The 24,125-nt window shown below is 36.8% G+C and overlaps 1 protein-coding gene across 7 annotated transcripts in view; it reads left to right on the forward strand.

Annotated features, from left to right (window-relative positions):
• The window catches only part of kdm6a (lysine (K)-specific demethylase 6A), a 548,877-nt gene that overhangs the window by 389,698 nt on the left and 135,054 nt on the right, over nucleotides 1-24,125 (forward strand). For all 7 annotated transcript variants that reach the window (XM_039745157.1, XM_039745151.1, XM_039745155.1 and 4 more), the window contains one exon: nucleotides 15,578-15,704. In XM_039745157.1, the coding sequence (XP_039601091.1) occupies nucleotides 15,578-15,704 (127 nt within the window). The remainder of the gene's footprint in view (nucleotides 1-15,577; nucleotides 15,705-24,125) is intronic.

The raw sequence follows: 24,125 nt of genomic DNA on the forward strand, positions 1-24,125 counted from the left end.
CAGGTGTCTTTTATACAGGTGACTAGTTAAGACAGGTGTCCTTAATGAGGGTGACTAATTGAGTAGAAGTGTCTAACCACTCTGTGGGAGCCAGAACTCTTAATGGTTGGTAGGGGTTCAAAAACTTATTTCCCTCAATGAAATGCAAATCAATTTCTATCTTTTATTTAAAGTTATTTTTTCGATTTTCCTTTTGATGTGCAAGAAAATTCTTCTGGACCCATCATACCCAGGACATGCATTGTTTGAACGCCTGCCTGCCAAATTTATGTCATTGTCCAAATACTTACTGTACATAAGTTAATGAGATGCTGTACTGCTGCAATTTTGGATGACAGCTGTTAAGAAACCAGTAATGGCATTAAATAACAGCATTTTAAGATTATAGTTACCACCTCTCAATGGTATTTTTGTCAGTCAGTCCATTTTTACTTTAATATTTTGGAGTGAAATATAAGGTTCCTAAAGGTAGGGTGTAGACTTGCCTCTCTTGAAAGATACAGGTCATTTTCAGTGATAGTCCCAGTTCCTTGTTGATTTTATCTACATACCCAATTATTATTCAGCAGTTAAGTGGAGGTCAAATTCAATCAAGTTCAGATATATTCTCTTAATTTTGATGTATATTGATTTGAATACCACTGCAGATTGCTTAAAACCACTGTAGTTTATTGCATGTTCAGTTTAGGCTCAGTTTCAAGAAACATTAGCACCAAGTAAGGCATCACACTTGAATTGTTCGGTTTATATAACTGTATATAAAATAATCATATTTTTTGCACTGCGGAATCACTGGTGATAAACATATTATTATAAGTATCTACAGACGTGGTTGTCAGATTGGTGATCTGTTGTGGTGAAGTGAGCAAGGGGTCTGTTGGGGTGTGTGTGTGTTTGTTTTTTTTAAATTAAAACAGTGAGGCAGTGCAGACACAATGACTGTAGGTGTGTAAGAGAAAGGTGTTGTGGCCATGGAGATTCTCGATGTGGGAATTTGCTCATTATGATTAACCTGCTTTCAAGTGGTTAACACAGCTGACCCTCGTCAGAGCTCTGTTGGTTATTTGGCACAGCTGTGCTCGCTGGTGATGCAAGAGTGCGAGGGGGGATGTCAGGATCAAGGTTGAGTGGCTTTGCAGTTGAGAGTGACCCTTGCAGATTATTGGCACTCCAAGGGTAGGGTTGCTTCTGCTGTGCTTTAGCTAGGAACAGGGGCAGATGATTGGTCCAGTGTGGTCCCATGGATGCCAAGTGATAGCCTTGGGACAAGGGAACTAAGCTTGCAGGGGTTCCCATTGATGCTGAGGGATACCAGTGGGGACATTAACTGAGGAGGGTTGGGCACATTTGCCGGTGTCTCATTTCTGACACTTGAGTATAAAATCATGGCCGAAATTATTGGCACCCCTGGAATTTTCCCAGAATATCCACCATTTCTCCCAGAAAATTGTTGCAATTACAAATGTTTTGGTTTACTGTACACATGTTTATTTCCATTATGTGCATTGGAACAACACAAACAAAACAGAGGAAAAAAAAGCCAAATCTGACATCATGTCACACAGAACTCCAAAAATGGGCCGGACAAAATTATTGGCACCTTTTCAAAATTGTGGGTAAATCGTTTTATTTCAATCAATCAATCAACATTTATTTATATAGCACATATTCATACAAAAAAATGTAGCTCAAAGTGCTTTACAAAATGAATAGAGAAATAGAAGACACAATAAAAGATAAACATAAGTCAACATTAATTAACATAGAATAAGAGTAAGGTCCGATGGCCAGGGTGGACAGAAAAAACAAAAAAAACTCCAAAGGCTGGAGAAAAATAAAATCTGTAGGGGTTCCAGACCAAGAGACCGCCCAGTCCCCTCTGGGCAATCTACCTAATATAAGTCAAACAGTCCTCTTTGTATTTACGGTTTTCACGGAAGGACCTGATGATGATGGTCACCTAGACTTCTGGCTTTCAGTCCATCAATGTTGGTGCATCATGATGCTTTGAGTAGGGGTGGTGGCGCAGGCCGCCACCACAAAGAAACCGGAAAAAGAAACAGAAGAGAGAGTAGGGGTCAGTATGGATTTTGGAGCCACTGTGAATAATTATTATGAAGAATTGAACATACAGAGTATCAGTATTAAGTTAAAGTGAAGTTATAAAAAGGCCATGTTAAAGTAATGTGTTTTCAGCAGTGTTTTAAAGTGCTCTACTGTATTTGCCTGGTGAATTCCTGTTGGCAGGCTATTCCAGATTTTGGGTGCATAACAGCAGAAGGCCGCCTCACCACTTCTTTTAAGTTTAGCTTTTGGAATTATAAGGAGACACTCATTTGAAGATCTAAGGTTACGATTTGGAATATAACGCGTCAGGCATTCCGATATATAAGATGGAGCGAGATTATTTAAGGCTTTATAAACCATAAGCAGTATTTTAAAGTCAATCCTGAATGACACAGGTAACCAGTGTAGTGACATCAAAACTGGAGAAATGTGTTCGGATTTTCTTTTCCCAGTTAGGATTCTAGCAGCTGCATTCTGCACTCGTTGCAAATGATTTATGTCTTTTTTGGGTAGTCCTGAGAGGAGTGCGTTACAGTAATCTAGTCTACTGAAAACAAAAGCGTGAATTAATTTCTCTGCATCTTTCAATGATATAAGAGGTTTAACTTTAGCTATGTTTCTTAAGTGAAAAAATGCTGTCCTAGTGGTCTGATGAATATGCGATTTAAAATTCAGATTACAGTCAACGGTTACCCCTAAATTTTTTACTTCCGTCTTAACTTTTAATCCTAGTGCATCAAGTTTTTCATATGATGCTTGTTTGAAGTCACCTGTGGTAAGAAACAGGTGCTGGCAATATAGCAATCACACCTGAAGCCAGTTAAAATGGAGAAATGTTGACTCAACCTTTCTGTTGTGTGTCTGAGTGTGCCACACTAAGCACGGAGAACAGAAAGAAGAGCAGAGAATTGTCTGAGGACTTGAGAACAAACATTGTGGAAAAATATCAACAATCTCAAGGCTACAAGTCCATCTCCAGTGATCTTCACATTCCTTTGTCCCCTGTGCGCAAGATAATCAAGAAGTTCACAACACATGGCACTGTAACTAATCTCCCTGGATGTGGACGGAAGAGAAAAATTGATAAGACTGCAATGAAGGATAGTCCAAATGGTGGATAAACAGCCCCAATCAACTTCAAAACATATTCAAGCTGTTCTGCAGACTCAGGGTGCAACAGTGTCAGCTTGAACTATCCGTCGACATCTGAACAAAATGAAACGCTATGGCAGGAGAGCCAGGAGGGACCCCACTGCTGACACAGAAACATAAAAAGCCAGACTGGAGTTTGCCAAAATGTACTTGAGGAAGCCAAAATCGTTCTGGGCGAACGTCTTGTGGGCAGATGAGACCAAGGTAGAGCTTTTTGGTAAAGCTCATCTTTCTACTGTTTACAGAAAATGGAATGACGCCTACGAAGAAAAGAACACAGTACCTACAGTCAAACATGGTTGAGGTTCTAAGATGTTTTTCTGCCTCTGGCACTGGATGCCTTGACCTTGAGCAAGGCATCATGAAATATGACTACCTACGTCAGAGGTCATGGGTGTTCCAGCAGGACAATGACCCCAAACATACCTCTAAAAGCACCCAGAAATGGTTGAACACAAAACGCTGGAGAGTTCTGAAGTGACCAACAATGAGTCTGGATCTTAATCTAATTGAACACTTATGGAGAGATCTCAAAATTGCTGTTGGGAGAAGGCGCCCTTCAAATCTGAGAGACCTTGAGCAGATTGCAAAAGAAGAGTGGTCGGAAATTCCAGCTGAGAGGTGTAACAAGCTTGTTAATGGTTATAGGAAGCACTTGATTTCAGTTATTTTTTCCAAAGGGCGTTTAACCAAATATTAAGTTGAGGATGCCAGTAATTTTGTCCAGCCTGATTTTTGAGTTTTGTGTGAAATAATGTCAGATTTGGCTTTTTTTCTGTGTTTTTTTGTGTTGTTCCAATGCACATAAAGGAAATAAACATGTGTATACCAAAACATTTGTAATTGCAACAATTTTCTAGGAGAAATGGTGCATTTTCTGGGAAAATTCCAGGGGTGCCGATAATTTCAGCCATGACTGTACCACATGGGTGAGCAGTGGTGATGATGTTGAGGATAGTCACACTCTCACAGCTTTTAATAACCTAATCCTGACTTGTTTTAAGCCTTGATTTTAAACTCTATTGGATTTATTTATTTATTGCTGATTTTAACCACCTCAAAAGACACTATTTTGTTGGATTATTTATTGATTTATTATTAAAAAGAGAGCACTGCACTTTATTGAGCCCTGAAATTTTGTTACATTTTTACAATTAATTTTGAACTATCCCTTGTTTTTTGTTTTTTTTTTTTGTCCACATTTGCTGTAGTTCATCTATCAATATATCAGTTTCAAGAAAGCAATGCCAGCTGCTGGAACTGGCATCACACCTGTGGGATGAGGAACTAAATTTGAAACTTTTGAACCCAGTCATTCTGTGGACAAATTTTTATTTTTTTGGTCCATAGGCTAACTACTGTAGGTGGACCTGGGGACATTGAAGCCAGATCAGTGAGAGAATTATCAAAACTAACCAAGTCAATCCACTCCCCAGTTTTGTTTGTTTTGAAGTCCCTAATGTGGTACCCCAATGTATGTATCTTTCTCACTAGCTTAAAGGTAACTAAACAACAAGAACAGCTAAGCTAAACATATTACAGAATACACAAAATGAAAAATATGCCTTTAAAATGTAAGCAATAAATGGGGTATTCATCTGAATGCCAAACCCATCTTAAACAGACTAGGTCAGGGTCAGGTAATTGTCAAATATTGAGTGAATTTTAACACTTGTTTATTATTTGTCAGGTTTGATATGATCCAAAATTAACAAAAAATTGGTTTGTGTCTGAGGATATTCAATCATCCTCTTTCATTAAACCCCTGTGTGCGTCCAGGTGTCCGTGTGTGTGTGTCTTCTGGTGAAGTGTGCATGCTCAGGGCCGTAGGGAAAATTTAAAAGCACACAATACAGTGATGCATATTACAGCCACATACAAGCCAGTATTACTGTTAGAGAAAATATTACAGACGTATCCACTAACAACATGTCACCCATAAAAAAAAGACACGTCAAGTAGGACAAAACACACAGACAATCAAATCCTATATAAGCAACATCTCCTAAAAGAACAGTCAGCTCAACAAGTAGACATCAACAAAAGAAAGGCTAAAGGCAAAGAAAAGTATGAGCAAATAGTTCGATTGAAGAAAAAGAAAATGTGTCAGAAAAACGCTAAAAGATAAAGACTCAGAAGAGCAAACCTTACCAAAAGTTGGCATTTACTTGCCAGAACCAATATTCACCCACGGTCAGTTATATGTTGCATTATCAACAGTAAGACGTTTTCCAGATGTTGTCAAGGTTGTAGATGGTCCTGAACAAGGCAAACTGTTGCCAAACTCAGACAAAATATTTACAAGAAATGTTGTCATGATGTAAAAAATAGAAAATTTTTCCTAAATATCTTCTTCAGATATTGTGTATTACAGATTACACTAAGGCAATATTAATTAAACTTACTGTATTGTCATATACGTGTCTATTGTATTTTTATTATTATTTTACTTTAGGCTTCTTGCAAAAATATTTTTGCCAAAAAAAAAAAATTAAGATAAGAAACAGAGTGAGGTCAAGGTCCCTTGCCATTTAATATAGACTGTTCCTACTAATGTTTATGCACTACTGTTCTAGTGCCCGTTATTGTAACGGGCTTAATGTCTAGTACTCCAATAATGCACTATTATAATACAGTAGTCCGTTAATATTGTTTTCTATAATATATTGCTTTTCTCTCTCTCCACTTTAAGTTTTCTTGACCTTGAAAGCTATTTATGGTGTCTCAAAGAAGTGCTTGCTTATGACAGTTGCCAAACATATAGCTAATGAAGTATGGCTTAAACATTATTTTTAACATAGTTCTTTGTAATTAACACATTTTTGTTCTATAGTTACTGTACACTAATATCTGATGTCACTCCTTTAACAGAAGAAGCCATAATAATGTCATTTGTCAATACTAATATAGACTCTCACACTTTAAATATTCCATATTTATCTTGCTTTTGCATTGTAAATGATATAGAAAACCACAGATTTCCACAGATAGAGAACGGGATTGTTTTGCTAGATAGGGGCAGGTAGGGTTGAGCAGTAATATGATGATAGTTGATAGTGATAATATTTTAAACCCCTTGATAATGGTAAACATATTAAGGAATTTTAAATTTTTTATCAATTAATTTTAGCATGTGTTGTAAACTTTCATTCTCACTAGTCAAATGCTTAAGTCCCAACATAGCACCAATATTGTGCCTCACTGTATAATGTATAAGGTGCATTGTTCAAGTCTTGCAGGATTCAGTGAGAATATATGTATCTAAATGTCAATCAGGTGCTACACAAATTCAGCAAGATGCATTGTCAGAAATAGTTACCTTATGGTCAGATACCCTGTCAAAATCCATACATTTTTTTGTTTTATTAGTTTAATTTACATGTCATTTTTGTTTATTATAAATGTCAATTTAGTTTATTTTATATTTACTTGAGGGCCATCACTTTTGTTTTGAATTTTTTATGTTCTCTGTTGATATTTTCACTGATATTTGTTTATTTGCTTAGAATAAAACGCAAACCTTGATGGATCCTTTTGGTTCTTGGTGGATTCTCGTACATTGTATTTATTTGAAAGTAGTGTTTCTGTTTTAGAGTATATAAAGCATTATTTACTGCATCACTATTGAACAAAATGCATTTTTTTTCTCACCAACTCTTTTTGGCTATATTGTCCAACCCTGTTGAAGATTCTCAGATCTCCTTTACCGAATTTGCTCCTCTGGCCAAAATTTGCCTGTAAATGTCTGCTGCCATTTCTTCCTGATACTGTTTTCAGCACAGGTGCAGCATTGTAATTTATCATAGAGCATCCCAAAACCTGAGACAGTTAGGATTTCTAACCAAACATATGTAAATGAGAAAAATAACCTTGTTGCTTGCAATGTGAAGCTAATAAAATGTAACTCTTCAAGTGTTTACATTAAATTTTAAATTGACCAAATTTATTCATATCTTACTTGACTATGATAAGGGTGTTAGCTTAAAGTGTGATAAATGCCTTATCGCAGGCATGTCAAACATGCGGCCCGCATCAGAAATCTGTGCGGCTAACATGACAGATCCTAGTTAGCACTGAACTTGTGTAAAATGATTACTATCATTTGTGATTGAATCATTCTGCATCTTCGGCATTACTTACTGACCTTTCTTTCTTCTACTTTCTGACAAAAGCACATTTTCCCATGGTATTACGGTACCGGAAACGTCATCTGCTAGTATAGCCACGAGCTTTGACCAAAGTTAATGAGCCGCAACGCCACAACTGAAGTGCTAGGCTGCAGCAGGGGCGGCCTTAGGCATGTGCAAACTGTGCACTTGCACAGGGCCGCCACGCCAATATATATTGAATATAAAACAGAAGGAGAAAATAACGACATAGCTGATGGCATTGTGGCCGAAAAACATTGTGTTTCTTGTTAATTAGTATGCTGTATTTACTAATGTCGCTAGAGTCGGTGCAGTAAGCTATATGTAGTATTATAACGTTCTGCCGTAATGAGAATATCATGGGCCGCCACTTGGTTTTCAAGTTTCGGACACGCGCATATAGAAGCATGTCATGAGCACGAAGTGGCTATGCAGTGTCTGCAACGGACGTGGTCATCTGACGTGCATAAGATACCATATTGACATTGGTGGGCGAAGGGGCCACCGATTCTTTGTCTGCCCAGGGCTGCCACGAGCCTAGAGCCGCCCCTGCTAGGCTACACTACTGGCTGGACTGCTGAGACCTGACACTGGGCAGAACTGACCATCACGAGAGGAAGGGTTTGGAAGAGGACCGCATATTTTCACATTTTTTTCCTCTAGTTTTATGCAACTTTCTGCTAGTATTGTAACAAACAGTTAGTGCAGACAACAGCTGAAGATCTGAATTGTACGCGAGAAGTTGGTGAGTTTTTTATTAACATTTTTGAGATTTTGAGTTTGTAAAATTAGTGTAGGTAAGGTGGCCTTTCGCATATCGGCTTATTTTACAATATAAACTTTGAAGTAAACTTAGTAAAGTAAAATTAGATTTTTGGAGGATTTGTTTTCCAACTTGAATTACTGAGCAATGAATTCAGTGAGCATTTTCGTGATTGCAGTTCACACAAACAGGACTTTGCGCTGTTCTTTTACAACGTTGAGAGTGCGCCTGAGAATATCCAAATAGAATTGATTGAACTGTAGTCAGATTCTATTCTGAAGGTAAAAAAACAACGAAGTTGGTATGCCAGGCTTGTATGCTTACCTGCCACCCTCGTATGTGCAGATCCGTAAGTTGGCATCGAGAGTACATTCTATGTTCTGAAGCAGGTACCTTTGTGAGAAATTGTTTTCGTTAATGAAAGCTACCAAAACCCCACATCGCTCTAGACTTGTCGAGCACCTTTCATCCCTCATAAATGGTGCAGCTGCAGAAGATTTCAAGCCTGATATTGATGAACTGGTTACTAACAAGAGATGCCAAGTGTTGGGACAAAAGAAATAGATCTCACACTGTAAGACTCCTGTATAAGCAATGAATATAATATAATAAGGACCTAGCTAAGAGGCTAAGACTCTTAATTGTATGCTGTTGTACAGAGAGTGTATGGATTTAAATTGCTTTTCTTTAAACTTTAAGTGTTACATTTTGTAAAGTTTTCAGTATTGGGAAGAAATCTACAGTAACTTTGTGTAATAGTATAATAGTATTTGTTACAGTGCGGCCCGCTGACGCACGTATGGCAGTCGAAGCGGCCCGCTAATGGTAGTGAGTTTGACATGCCTGCCTTATAGCATGTTTATATTCATTCATACATACATACATACATACATCCATCCATCCATTATCCAACCCGCTATATCCTAACTACAGGGTCATGGGGGTCTGCTGGAGCCAATCCCAGCCAACACAGGTTGCAAGGCAGGAAACAAACCCTTGGCAGGGTGCCAGCCCACCGCAGGGCATATTCATACATCCATCTGTTGTTAAAATAATGGACAAAAGGTAAATTCTGGTATGTTGTGTGGTGCTGTATAGTACACCATAATAAGCTTTTTGGCTCATTAAAAATCTGTTCAAACTTTAATTTGATCTTTAGGAAATTAATATAATTATTGGTAATTATTTATAGTGAGTAATATGGAAAAATATAGTTATATTTCCAGTACCACTCATCATACATGGAGGCTGATGTGACATGATTGGTATTCACAGGGTATTTGCAGCTCACTACTCAAAATTAAAAAGAACCCAGACTCAAACCTGCAACCTCTTGATTACGAGGCAACAGTTCTTACCTTTGCACCAGCCACACTTTGAAAACATGTAAATTGCAAAATGTAAACTGAATGACTTCTTTTTATTTGGTTATATCTCTTATATATATTTCTTTTCTGGTTTGTCCTGCTTCCTCTTCAAAACCGGTCCCGCCTACACACAGCCGACATGGCTTTTCTCGATTCCTATTCGTACTCTTCCAAACACTTCCCCACACTGCCTGCGACCTCCCATACACCCCCATGCTGCTTTTCTCAAATCCTTTTCCTCCTTCGGACTACCAAACAGCTATTCACAACTACGTCTTTCAAGAAGTATTTATTTCTTCTTGATTTCTGAATTCCTTTCTCACTGTTTTCCGCTCCTATTCTTATATCGCCGCATGCTATAGCAGGCATCGGCTAGTTCTTGATTGAAAGTGCACTTGTTTGGTTATACCTTTTTATGAAAGTGTTTATTTGATATTTTGACTAAAGTCTTCACATTATACACTTCACGTTATTATTACGATAACATGGAAAAGGTTTTATGTTTTAGGTATGTGTTCAGCATTTCCTGCCTTGCATTTTCCTGTCATCCAACATTTACCCAGATCGTTTTAGAAATGGAACACACATGAAATGTATGTATTCCAAGTAACAATGTATTATTTACCCTATACAACTCAGGGTATCTCACACCCAGATAAACTGACTTTAGCTCAGAGAACTTCAGCTGCGTCGGTGAGGGTTGTACAGCAGGCTGCTGGTACAGATTGACAGATTTGCAAAACAAATATGCTGAAGGAATTTAAGATGGCCCGGCATTACGACTTTTTGTGCAGGCTTCAGGGATTCTAGTGTTAAACAAAAATGACCAGTCTGAAGTAGTGTGTCACATGTATTAAAACAGCAGAAAAGGTTAGAAGTGACCTTATAATTTTATTTCAGACCAGCATTAGTGAATTGTTTAGTATTTTGAAACCATTGTTTCAGATTTTGCAAGTTTTCCTTGAACATATATTTATAAAGAAAACAAATTGCAAAAGCTAAAACACAGTTTAATCAAGGTTGCACTCAATATAGTAATAAAGGCATTACGTAACAAATACATTCAGTCAAACAGACCACCTAAAAGTTATTAAACAAAAAAGACCAGTCTGTAGTTGTTTTGTCACATAAATTAAGACAACAGAAGAGGTTTAGAAGTGGCCTTGTGATATTATTTTAGAACACATTAGTAAATTCTTTCAATTTCTATGTAAATAAAACAAGGCATTTACTGTGACAAACAATTTGTAAACTTAAAATTGTTGCTCTCTTTGCTACATCTCTGTGCTATAGTAGGGAGGGTTGTCCCTAAGACTTCATTGCCAGTAATGTTTCCTACTTTAAAGCATCTTCATAGTATGTGCTGTACAAGAAAATATCACATCTCTCTCTGTTCACACATTGTGAAATAAAATAGTATTGAATTGCCACAGCAGCATATGAAAGGTTTTATCATAAAATTTCTGCTTAAAACAATCATACTCTGCTGTAAGCTGTAAGACGGTGCTACCTAAATTTCACCAACATGTCTCCTGCCATACCAGAGGGGATAAAACCTTGGATCATGTTTACACTAACATTGTTGGAGCCTACACAGCTACACCCCTCCCCCACCTGGGACAGTCTGATCACCTTTCTTTGTTTCTCACCCCCAAATACTCATCACTTATCAACCGTGTGAGACCAACAGTGAAGACCATCAAAGTGTGGCCAGCGGGGGTTGACTCTACACTCCAGGACAGGTTTAAGGACACAGACTGGAGCATGTTTGCCTCTCAGGCCACCTTCGACTCACAAATAAACATTGACTACTACACACACTCAGTACTGGAATACATCAGCACCACAATTGACAGTGTTACCACAGAGAAACGGATCACAACGTACCCGAATCAGAAACCATGAACAGGGAAGTGCGGCTTCTGCTAAAGGCACGTAACAATGCCTTCAGATCAGGTGACACACAGGCCTACAGTACTTCCAGGGCAGAACTGAAGAGGGGCATCAACAAGGCCAAGCTTAGCTACAAACTGAAGGTGGAGGGCACTTTGTCAACTCTGACCCCCGACGTATGTGGCTGGGCATCCAGGCCATTTCTGAGTATAAGTGCGGCACTTCCACACAGACAGCCATGGATATGTCCTTCCTCAATGAGCTGAACGACTTCTACGCTCGCTTTGACAAGGACAACAAGGAAAAGTCCACCATAACCCTACCCTCTGATGACTGCCATACCATCACACTCACCCACACGGAGGTTCATAACGCACTAAGCGCATCAATGCTCATAAGGCTGCTGGCCCTGATGGCATCCCTGGACGTGTCCTTAGAGCATGTGCTGAACAGCTGGCAGGGGTCTTCACGGATATTTTCAACCTGTCCCTTGCCCAGGCAGCAGTGCCAGCATGCTTCAAAACCACCTCCATAGTGCCAGTGCCGAAACACTCATCACCAATGTGCCTGAATGACTACCGCCCTGTAGCACTCACGCCCATAGCTATGAAGTGCTTTGAACGACTAGTACTGGCACACCTCAAGGCATGCCTGCCCCCCACACTGGATCCTCACCAATTTGCCTACCGTAACAATAGGAGTACAGAGAATGCTGTATCCACAGCGCTTCACGGTGTACTCTCACACCTGGACAATAAGAACACCTATGCAAGATTGCTGTTTGTTGACTTCAGCTCAGCATTTAATACAGTCATCACTTCCAAGTTGATCACTAAACTTGTGGATCTTGGTATCAATAATTCTATCTGTAATTGGATCATGGACTTCCTGACCAACAGACCCCAGCATGTCAGGTCTGGCCATAACTGCTCTACCACCATTACACTCAACACTGGCGTTCCACAGGGCTGCGTGTTGAGCCCGTTCCTCTACTCCCTTTTCACTCATGACTGCAGGCCCATGTATGGATCCAATTCCATCATCAAGTTTGCAGACGATACCACGGTGATCGGTCTCATCAGTGATAACGATGAGTCTAATTACAGGGAGGAGGTGAAACACTTAGCTGCGTGGTGCGCTGAAAATAACCTGCTCCTGAATACCACCAAAACCAAGGAGCTCATTGTGGACTTCAGGAAGAAGAAGGAGACACCCACCACCCCATTCACATCAATGGCATGGCTGTCGAACGGGTTTCCAGCTTTAAATTCCTGGGGATACATATCTCGGAGAACCTGTCATGGACAAACAACACCTCCAGCCTGGTCAAGAAGGCCCATCAGCGCCTCTTCTTCTTGAGGATACTGAAGAAGAGCCAACTATCTGCTGTCATACTGGGCAACTTCTACCACTGTGCGATAGAGAGCATCCTAACTGTATTACAGCCTGGTATGGGAATTGCTCTGTTGCTGACCGCAAGGCACTGCAGCAGGTGGTGAAAACCGCACAACGCATCATAGGGACTCCACTTCCGGTCATTGAGGACGTTCACAAGAAGAGATGTTTACGCAGAGCTTGTTGCATTCTTAAGTACTCCTCTCATCCAGCCAACAAACTCTTCTAGCTCCTCCCCTCCAGAAGGCGCTACAGGAGCCTTCCAACTAAAACCAGCAGGTTTAGGAACAGCTTCTTCCCCACAGCGGTCACACTTCTGAACTCAGTCCCCCATTGAACCTTCACATCCACACACTTAATCCTCTACACTTCTCCTCCTCCCTTCCTTGTACATATCTGTACATACCTGTGCACACACAGCACACCTGTACATTGTACATCATATATCATATATTGTACATCTGTATATATTACAATACTCATAGTATTACAGCACATACATATCACATCTGTATATTGTACATCTGTGTATATATAATAGTACTTATATTATTACTGCACATACATAACACACCTGTATGTTGTACATCTGTATATATATATATATATATATATATATATATATATATATATATATATAATATAGTACTTATAGTATTATAGTACATACAAATACATGTATAGGTACATAAATGTATATTGTAAAATATGTATATTTGCCATCCGCATTTCGAACATTTGTATATCTATTTATATATATCTATATATCTATTCCCATCTTCACTGTGCTCTTAACTGTACATATCGCATTTAACTGTATATATCGCATTTAACTGTATATATCGCATTTAACTGTACATATCGTATTTAACTGTACATAATATGCACATATTATATTTATTGTACTTCTGCTCTTTGCACTTCTGATTAGATGCTAAACTGAATCTCGTTGCCCTGTATTTATACATGTGTAATGACAATAAAGTGAATCTAATCTAATCTAATCATGCCTACTAAATGTGAACTAAAAGTTCACAGCACCGTCATCGTCTTCATCATCATCAAGGCTAGGTCAAAATCCATCTCCTGTGCTTTTTTCCAAAATATGAAAGCAGTATAGTTAAATTGATTTTTTTTTTCTCCTCCTTTTTCTTGGAAATGTTCTAGATCATCGGTGCCCAATGCGTAGATCGCGATCGACTGGTAGATCACAAAGGTAGTGCAGGTAGATAGCGTTGCATTAAAAAAATTTTTTTTTTTAAATGTTAGTCTATCATATATCCTCCCTATGGCATTTGATTGACATACAGGGCAGCCAGTCTGAGATCTTTTCTAACATACTGGCCATCATGCATTCACAATCAAACACGCAAGATTTTTTTTCTCACAATGTCACAATCGAAGTGTGTTTGTCTGATCTGTCAATCTATCATTGCTATTCCAAAGTAAGGCCCAGTTAATATTTGGATTATTAAAGTCCCCCATGACTATAAGGACTGTTTAATCTAAAATAAACAAATGAATAAAACTTTACTGCCTTATTTGCTCCTACTGCTCCTTGTGCCTGATCGGCGTCTTAACGCAGGCCGCTTACCTGCTCACTACTGAGCTTCTACCTTTTACTGTTTTGAAGTCAGCCGCGGCCTTTTTTTCCCTTTTCCTTTAAACTAAGGAATCGCTGTTACAACGACACAGTTATTTATTTACAAATGCAGATATCAGTTACTGCTGCTTTCTATCCTGCCGCCTCGATGCTAATTCAAATATAGATAACAAGAACAGGTACAAGTACAAATAACTTTTCCAGGCGCACTTCCAAACACCCAGCTACTTTTGCTCTTGTGTGGGCGAAAAAAAAAGCCTTAGCGGCATATATATATATCATTTTTAATGTAGGTAGATATTTCGACCTGGTCATTTTAAAAGTACCTTGCAAGCCAAAAAAGTGTGGGCACCCCTGTTCTAGATGAATATAGGATGTTGACTGGAATGTTTTATGGGATTTCTTCAAAAAATGTTTTAAAGTTTTATTTGTTATTTTTTTTTTTTAATAGAAATGGTCAAATTTTCTTTAGAGGTTTTACCCCAGCAAATACTGTACCCTATATGTAGGGTTTGTTTGCCTCTGGCATTAATAGGCTGAACAAAATTAATTGCATACGTTATGTACAATTCCAGCCCTTATTTTGTTAAGTAGTGGTCATGTATCATTTGACATCCTCAATGTGACAACTGGTGTTGCAATTTTAAAATCTACTCTTAATTCATTGTTATAGTTTGTCTGGGTTTCCAGATATTACACTGATTCTACTTAATACATTCATTTGGCAAAAAAATGACAAAAACTAAATTTCAAAGTGATGAGAGCTTTATCCTCTCTGATAAAGGCAGCTTTCTTACATTTTGATGAAACTGAGAAATAATCATGATATATACAGAAGTTGTAAACAAAGTCTTATTCATATCATTATTTTGGAATTTTTGAGGTTTGGCTTAGTGAAATGCTTAAAGGTTTGTAACTTGCAATTTTATTCTTGAATGTCTTCTGCCTTTACGAACATTGAACTTTTAACTATTTACAAATAAGTAATGCATTTAAAATACATGAATGGACAAATGGATACCCTTCTGTCGGTTATTCCTCCTTTATTTGAGTCCATTTGTTATTGAGTTTCATTTACCTCATATCACTTAAAATAAATATAATTAAAGAACACCTAATGTTAAATACCAAACTGAAAATAGGGCAAAGGAGGTTATTTCATTTCTGCTTACTTGCCTTTGTTTTTCAGGCTGGATGCATCACACAGTAGATCAGTTGGGAGACAAAGCCAACAAGGAGACCTTTGCTATTCAGTATCTGCAGAAGTCTTTAGAAGCAGATCCAAATTCTGGACAGTCCTGGTACTTCCTTGGCAGGTAAATTAATGCAGAAGTTAATTGTGGCTCTTTAATAGTTACCTTTTGCTTAACAATGAAAATTTAGCTGACTTACACACCCTACTCAACTCATTTGCTCACTCATCAACAAAACATTATTTCTTGTGTAGTTATAAAGCTGAAATCAGGCGGGGTTGTAAATCTAGGGCAGTGGGCATCCAATAAAAAAAGACATTCTGATATGTCAATATTGTGGGTTAAATCTCTCCCCACTACAATAGAACAACTAAATACCCCAAAAATGTTTTGAATGATTTGGTGATGATATAGAAAAAAGGACATTTTTAGATCCTTTTTTTTTTTATATGTTGAATTTTTTATTTTTTAATATTTATTAATATAATGGTAGTATACACTGGCATATACTGGGTACATCTTATATTATCCTTATGTTATAAATAAATGGTGGTATTTTGCTTATTTCTACAAGCTTATCTGGGTTATTTATAAAAGTCTTCAGCCACATTTCGAATAACAACAGAGAAATAGAAAGTGTTAACGTAGACTTTTGACGATTTATTAACCTTGTTAATGAATTGTGCAGATCTCTTTGCATTTGTGGCATCCTGGCCATAAATTAAAATAGAGATGCTACACCCTATTATCTGCATTAATTTGTTGTCCCTTGGGTTGGGTGGACATATTGAAATTAATTTTCATTTCTCCCACATTAATTTGGTGTTCAACCTGTTTCCCATGCTTCTGTTTCTTTGATAATGCATAATACACTTGCAGCATAGCTAAAACATTCAGACCAGAAATAACATTAAGAAAAAAATTGGTTATCGCTATTGGGAAAGGTGGATAAAAACATATATCATGGTATCGCCCAGAATTTCTATATTGGTTCATCACTAATGCATGTTTCATTTTTTTTCTTTGATTGAAGAATTTGTACAGCTGTCCTGTGTTAATAAACAGCTGTGCCGGGGCATGTTCTGTCTGTTGAGTCACCATTCTTTTTTTGTACCCTTGGGCAAATGGAATCGGTATCTTGTGTGATATAGAATGATATTAGATGTGCATTTGATACGTAGTACAAAGCTTTTTCCTTACATGTCGGGGACAGTGCTGCTGAAAGTGAGCATACTGGTAAACAAACACACAAGAGACTCTTAGTAACTTTGTTTAGTTCAAAAAGAGTTTTTTTTTTATTTACTCGGTCTGTCTTCATTGCTTTTTCAATGAAAATGTGATGATTTCAGTGTTTTTCTTCATTGTTTCTTTGCACCATTTTTTCTGTTATAATTTATATTAGTGTGAATACATCCAAATGTTTTGTATAGTGCTTGACATGAATTTGTAAATATTATTCTGAATATGATGACATAAAGCGCTTGATAGTGTAAAAATGTTACTGCACTATGGGCAATTAAAAATTTGCTTGGGAACAAAAAAAGGATGAAGTTACTCTTGTGACCGTAAATATGTAAATAAGATAATACAAATTTTAAATAACTTTCAGTCACACTATTTCAGTAACGCCGCTCACCTTATCAGTATCTCCAAGCTAATAAATGACAATTGCTTTGCTCTGTAGTAATTGACATCCATTTCCTGATGATCAGTTTACTCTGTGATAATCCAAGCTTGCAGAGGAAAAATAGGGTGAGACAGAGCTATTGACATGCTAATTTTACCTGAAGACTCTGCAATTAGGAGCACCTCTTACTTATGCTTGTATATATTCGCCTCTGATTTGTCTAGAAAGTCAATTCAGGGCATAATTGAATCTCTAAAATTCCGTTCTTAAAATATTTTTTTACAGGAAGTCCATATACAAAACTACTGTGTAACTAGAGACCAAAGTTCCCAACATACCATAAAAGTAATGTGAGTGTTACAGTGCTAAAAGAGACCCTTCACAAGACTTTTTTTCCTAACTTTACAGTGTTTTTTTTTTTTTTTTTTGGTTAAATGAAACTGATCGTTTAAAATAAGGCCTGATAAAAGGGTACTTCCTAGTTCATGTGTCTGGCCCATTGGCTGGCCTGCTGACTTCTAAGGGTTAAAATCTTCCTTTAACTTAGACAGAAGAATGTGAAAGGGCTGAAAAATAGAGCTTACGACTGCTAAACTGTGTCGTCTGAATGGTACTCTGTTTATATTTACGAAGATGAAAGATGTTCCAGTTAGTTAATGTGCATTAAAAATGTAGTCATGATGTAACTAAAACAAAGACATTTTGGGAAGATTTAAGTTTACATCATATCATAAATTATGGTGACTCTCAACAGTGTTCAATGTGTAACTGGTAAAAAAGTGTTCTTTTGACACATTTATTCATTTCCTTTTCATTGTTTCTTCAAAGTACTGCAATTTTAATAAAATATATTAAATATCAATATATTTTACTAATTTTTTTATTTGAATATAAGATAGGATCTATATTTTTGAAAAATAATAAAGGAACAAGTAGAAGAAGTGCTGCTGAATATTTTAGCAAACAACATAAAACAAGGTGAGCAGGCTATGATTACATGCACAAGCATCTGCTGGTATTTTACATTTAAATATTTAGAGGATTATTAAATATTTTCATTTCTATGACATTTGCTTTACTCTATGTATAATATAATGAACCTATTAAAAAATTGTATTTCCGTCCATCCACTCATTTCCAAACCCACTCATCTCAATCGGGGTTGTGGTGTACTATTTAAGTTCAAATTTAGATACAATGTTCAAAACTTCAAAAAAGGTTGTTTTTTATAGAGATACGAAGAAGGCAGCTTCGCCAGCGTTTATGTGTCAGAACCTGGAGGGGCTTTAGTATGCATCGTGGTACACTGCAGAGCTATAGCGCGTCTTTATGTGAAAACAGCCGTGTCAGATGGGGTTGTATGGATTGATTCTGAATGCGACTGAGGGAATGAAAAGTGAATTAAAAAAAAAAAAAAGCTAACCTTTACAAGGATCATAAATTGCACTGGCTGTTACAGACCGAAATCAAATATATGCTTTTATTCTAAAATAGTAAGACTAAGACCAGTTTACTTCTCAAAACGGAGTGGTGCAGGATCGAACTCGCGACCTTTTGATTCCCAAACGGGAACTGATTCTATTGAACCACAGAGGCAATTACAATAAACAGCTGTCAATGTCGCATGTTAAGGCGGCTTTTTGTTTCTGCAGTTATGTTTTTGAATAAAAGCGCAATTGTTGTGTTATATTTGTACCTTTTTCTTTGATATTTGGACATCAGGCTTCATACATTATATAGTTTATGCCTACATTTTGTCATCTACTACTAGAATACAAAAAACGTTTCTGTTTTAACAATGTGTTTACACAGATTACTGTAGAAACGGAACAGACATGAAATGCATGTGTTCCAAATAACGATCTATTATTTCCACTCTAAAACTCCACTTCACTCCCAGATACTCAATCAAGGCATGAGCTGGAAGAAGTTCGTGCACGTTCTAAATTGGTGGGGGGATGGAATAGCCGGCTGCTCCTAGCTTCTTTTTATCAGCACATTTAGAGGACAAAGGACGCTGGCAGAGAGGTGTGAAGGGATTTAAGAAGCGATTTACGGTGGGACGGAATTACGAGTTTTTTCATAGGCTCTGGTAATTCTCGTGTTAAACAGAGAATTCTCTTGGAGTCTGTTTTATTTAGCCATGGGACCAGGTCTGTGGATTTGCAAGGTTTTGAATGAGCAGTTTTTTAAATTATTTATTTAAATATACATGCATGCACACACACACACACACACACACACTCAAAGAATTTTTTTAATGAAGATAGCTGGCAGCTGGATTGGCCTTCCAGAGCATATAGATGAAGAAGACAAAGAAATAAACACACACACTCTGTGATCTGTAAAGATTGACAAGGATAGAGGCATTAAGCCACCTCCTACCAATCTGTCTCTATATGAAACTTGTTTACTTAATTTGTCTCAATGTGTTTCATTTAAAATTAATTAACTTAATCAACTGTCAAATTTGGTTCAGTTTTCTGTTCACTTTTCTCTACTTTTATTTGTGTATACTGTATATTTTAATTAGTTAATTTAGTTGATTCTAGGTTATTGTTCAGTATTTGATTGTTTTGTAAATTCTTCCATTGAGTGGTTTCCTGTAGTATCTAAATTGTGTAATTTACATGGAACTATTATGTGGACTATTCCATACCTTTTGTGACTTAAGACTTAACAGAAGTTAGTGTCGAGCCATTTTTATGTTTCCGCTAAGGCAGGCAAAATTAAATTACTAGGCATTGTAATTTCATTTTAAGTTTTTATTTTTTGTTTAGTAGCAAGTGAACTTCCCCTTGGGATTAATAAAGTATCTCTCTCTCTCAACTGTCAATAATGGAGAATCCACTGCATCCACTGAACAGTATCATCTCCAGACAGAGGAGCAGCTTCAGCGACAGACTACTGTCACTGTCCTGCTCCACTGACAGACTGAGGCGATCGTTCCTCCTCCACACTATGCGACTGTTCAATTCCACCTGGGGGCGTAAATGTTAACATTATACACAGTTATTGTCTGTCTGTTATACCTGCATTGTTATCACTCTTTAATATTGTTCTTTATCAGTATGCTGCTGCTGGAGTATGTGAATTTCCCCTTGGGATAAATAAAGTATCTATCTCTCTATCTACCAAATAATAATAGTGTAGCATGTTAATTTTGCAGTAACATTTATAAATATTTTATCCTGGTGATATTTACTTTGTTACATTTATTATAAGCTGAAGTTGTTTCTTTTTTGAGCAGAAGTTAGTAATAGGACAATAGAATATCAATTAAATAAAATTCTGCATGATTTTTTAATGCGTGCCATGTTTAAATAGTTTAAAGTTAACTGTTAATTGGCATTAAAAGTGAAAGTAAAATGTTACTGGATAGCTGCAATTCTTCTGTTTGACCAAAATATAACCAGCATTTCAGGCTCCCCTTACAGATTTTTTATTTTTTTTTTATTATTTTTACTTTTTCCTGGCAGCAGCCATGGAGAGTACCCCTCTATACTGTATCGGAAGAAAAATTCAAGAATATATTGACTCAAAAATACTAATTGCCCTGATGTGAAAACACTTACTATGCTTGTGAATGCTATAAAATAAATACTGGCATCATAGAGACTGCTACATACAAAATCACATATGCAGTAAATAATGTGGAACCCTTACAAATAGTGAAAATCTAAATTTTTGTAATATACCTATATTATGATCTATAACTAGTGCAGCAATGAATATAGAACTTTTGACATTTCTTGTATGAAGAAAGGTCAAACAGAGTGACAAAGAAATGTATACTGAGATGATAGTGACTGGTAGGTAAGATGTCACACATTACATACAATGGAAACTCAAAAATAAGCAGAGGAGATATTAAAAATGAAAAAATAAATTTTTTCAGCTTACCGTGGCACAATGATTCATGAAGCGGGTTAGATTTTGATGAAATAAAACATTTTCCATCTCTAATATTTCATAATATTTAGTATAATTACCAGGTTTTGTGTTGAAAACATATATACTTGTGCGTGTGATGTTTATCTTCAATCTTTAATGTACTTCGAGAATATATAGAGGAATATTGAAAATCATATTCTTGGTCAAAATAATCGCATTGTCAATTTAAGTTGCTATTGCCCATTACTAGTATACATTGATAGCCATTTTTTGCCACTTCTAGTTTAACTTGTTTGTAGTAAATGCAAGTATTTTTTATGTACCCTACGGTGTATTTGCTCTCTGACGGAAAGATTTGGAAGAAGAAAAAACAGAAAACATCTGAAATGTGCCATAATATGTGTAGCCTTATTAAAGTCCTAGTTCTTGTAATTTGAAAATGACATTTTGTCAAGTGCATTGTCCAGGGATTGTTCCTGCCCTGCTCTCTTTGTTTTCTGGGATAGGCTCCAGCCCATCTTTACGCTGCTCAGCCACAGCACTAGTAACAGTCACACAGAGAAATGTAGGCAGTCTGTAGAACCAAAATGAAAGGAGTAAAGTTTGCAGAGTGTCAAAAAAAAAAATGTGTTTAGTAACTACATGCAAGGCACCGTCGTTGTGAGCATAGTCAGTTTTGAGCAACTGATCCAGTGAGAAAGGTAATTAATATATATTAAAGATCCCCAAAGTGGGGACTACAATTTCCATTAGCCAGTATGCAGCTCCAAACGGGTTTGTCAGTGCTTACTAAGTTTAAATAACAGCATCAACAAATGCAGCATGTCATCAAAGGTAGAACCTGCTGTGGGTTGGTTTATTTGTTTTGGGTTTTTTTTTTTCCTTTTTTGGCACATAACAATTTCATTTCGAGCTGTGCTTCTCTGCCATTTCTGACCTTGGGACCCAGTTTTACCTTTTTAAGTTTCTTGATGACCAATAGGAAGGGATTTTTCTCCCTTTGTATATCAAATGCATTTGAAGAATAGACAGAGGGTCAATTGTTTCAGAACCGTGGTTGGAGGTCACATGTGACATAAAATCTGGGATAATATACTCTTTTTTTTTTATTTATCAGTTCATAGTGTTTTGTTTTTTGAAAATGCCAACACTCTAGGCCACCTACATATTATTATGTTCATAGTGCTAATCTATTAAGTGCTTTTTGAAGTTAAAAGGAAAACAGAGGAAATACAAAAAGAAAAAATTTAAAGCACTTTAACCTATGGGACTAAGCTACGACTGAGCAAAATTAAACATTTTTTCTGTAGCTCCTATCAATGCTGTTTTTCAAAAAATGATAAGAATAGAACAGGATGGTGCTTTTCAGTAAGTAAAAGTAATTAACTTTTTTTTTTTTTACATAGTTTTTCAAAGCCGTACAAACATTAGGCATAGATGCAATGATTGGTGGAGATTTTTTAGCTGTATTTTAGCTTTTAGTGAATCAACTTTAAATCGCCTTTGTAACATCACCATATACTACTTTAATACTGAGTTCTGTTGCAATATATTTCACACCAACATCACCGAGGACAGTATGTAACATGTTCAACAGGAAGCACCTCAAGATAACTAATCATATTAGCCCCTTTAAAAAAATAAACTGAAAAACAGTACTTATGATACATCCAATTAACCAATATAACTGAGGCCATTGACTTGGTTAGAACATTTCCTAGGAAAAGCCAAGTTACACAGTTAGTATTGTATAATTTAAAAAGCAGGAAAAATGCACAGATGTCTCCTGTTAGTTGCTCACAAACTAGTTGAAGGAATCCTGCCAGAAATTGACAGAGATAAGCAACTGTGGAAGAAAAAAATTAGCCAAATTAGACAATTATCGAATGGAAGATATTTTATTGTAGTATAGCGATAGTTTCAAGGCTTTACGTCGTGAATAAACTTGTGAGTTTTGAGTTGTCAATATGAAGAGTTTGTTCCCCTTATGTTGTACATGTCTTATTAAAAAAAAAAACAAAACAAAGCAGGTACATAATGATTAATTAGTCCTGGTCTAATACTGTCTGTTAAAATGGAGTATTTCATATGACTCCAGCTCATGAATTGCTTTGCTTATCTATACAACAATAAAACTAGCATGGCCACTTAAAAAAAAATATATATATATATATATATATATATACATATACATACAGTAATCCCTCCTCGATCGCGGGGGTTGCGTTTCTGACCCCCCCGCGATAGGTAAAAATCCACGAAATAGAAAACATATGTTTGCATGGTTATTTTTATATATTTTAAACCCTTATAAACTCTCCCTCACTGTTAACATTATTAGAGCCCTCTAGACATGAAATAACACCCTTTAGTCAAAAGTTTAAACTGTGCTCCATGACAAGACTGAGATGGCAGTTCTTTCTCACAATTAAAAGAATGCAAACATATGCGGGAAGCATATCTTATATCATTGAGGAGTTTCAGTTAATATGTAATACATGCTTTGATTGGGTAGCTTCTAAGCCATCCGCCAATAACGTCCCTTGTATGAAATCAACTGGGCAAACAAACTGAGGAAGCATGTACCATAAATTAAAAGACCCATTGTCCACAGAAATCCGCGAAGCAGCGAAAAATCTGTGATATATATTTAGATGTGCTTACATTTAAAATCCGCGATAGAGTGAAGCCGCGAAAGTCGAAGCGCGATATAGCGAGGGATTACTGTATTATATATTTGTCTTAATCTTTACTTCATCTCAAGCAAAAGCATACAGCATACTTGTGTTATAGCAATTTCAAAAGAAATCCAACATTTCAGCAGTGTTAAACAAAGATTACATTATATCCTGCTGATAGAATTAGTCTATAAAGAACAATTAATGTCAGGTCATTTTCTGTCCCGCTTAACCACACCAGGGTCATGGGGGATGCTGGAGCCTAACCCAGCTAGCATAGGTTCACCAGGCAGGAACAACCCTTGACAGGGTGCCAATATATCAAATGGCTAAAGTACAGTTGAT

The sequence above is a fragment of the Polypterus senegalus genome, chromosome 2 (assembly GCF_016835505.1).
Source record: "Polypterus senegalus isolate Bchr_013 chromosome 2, ASM1683550v1, whole genome shotgun sequence".
NCBI classification, from domain to species: domain Eukaryota; kingdom Metazoa; phylum Chordata; class Cladistia; order Polypteriformes; family Polypteridae; genus Polypterus; species Polypterus senegalus.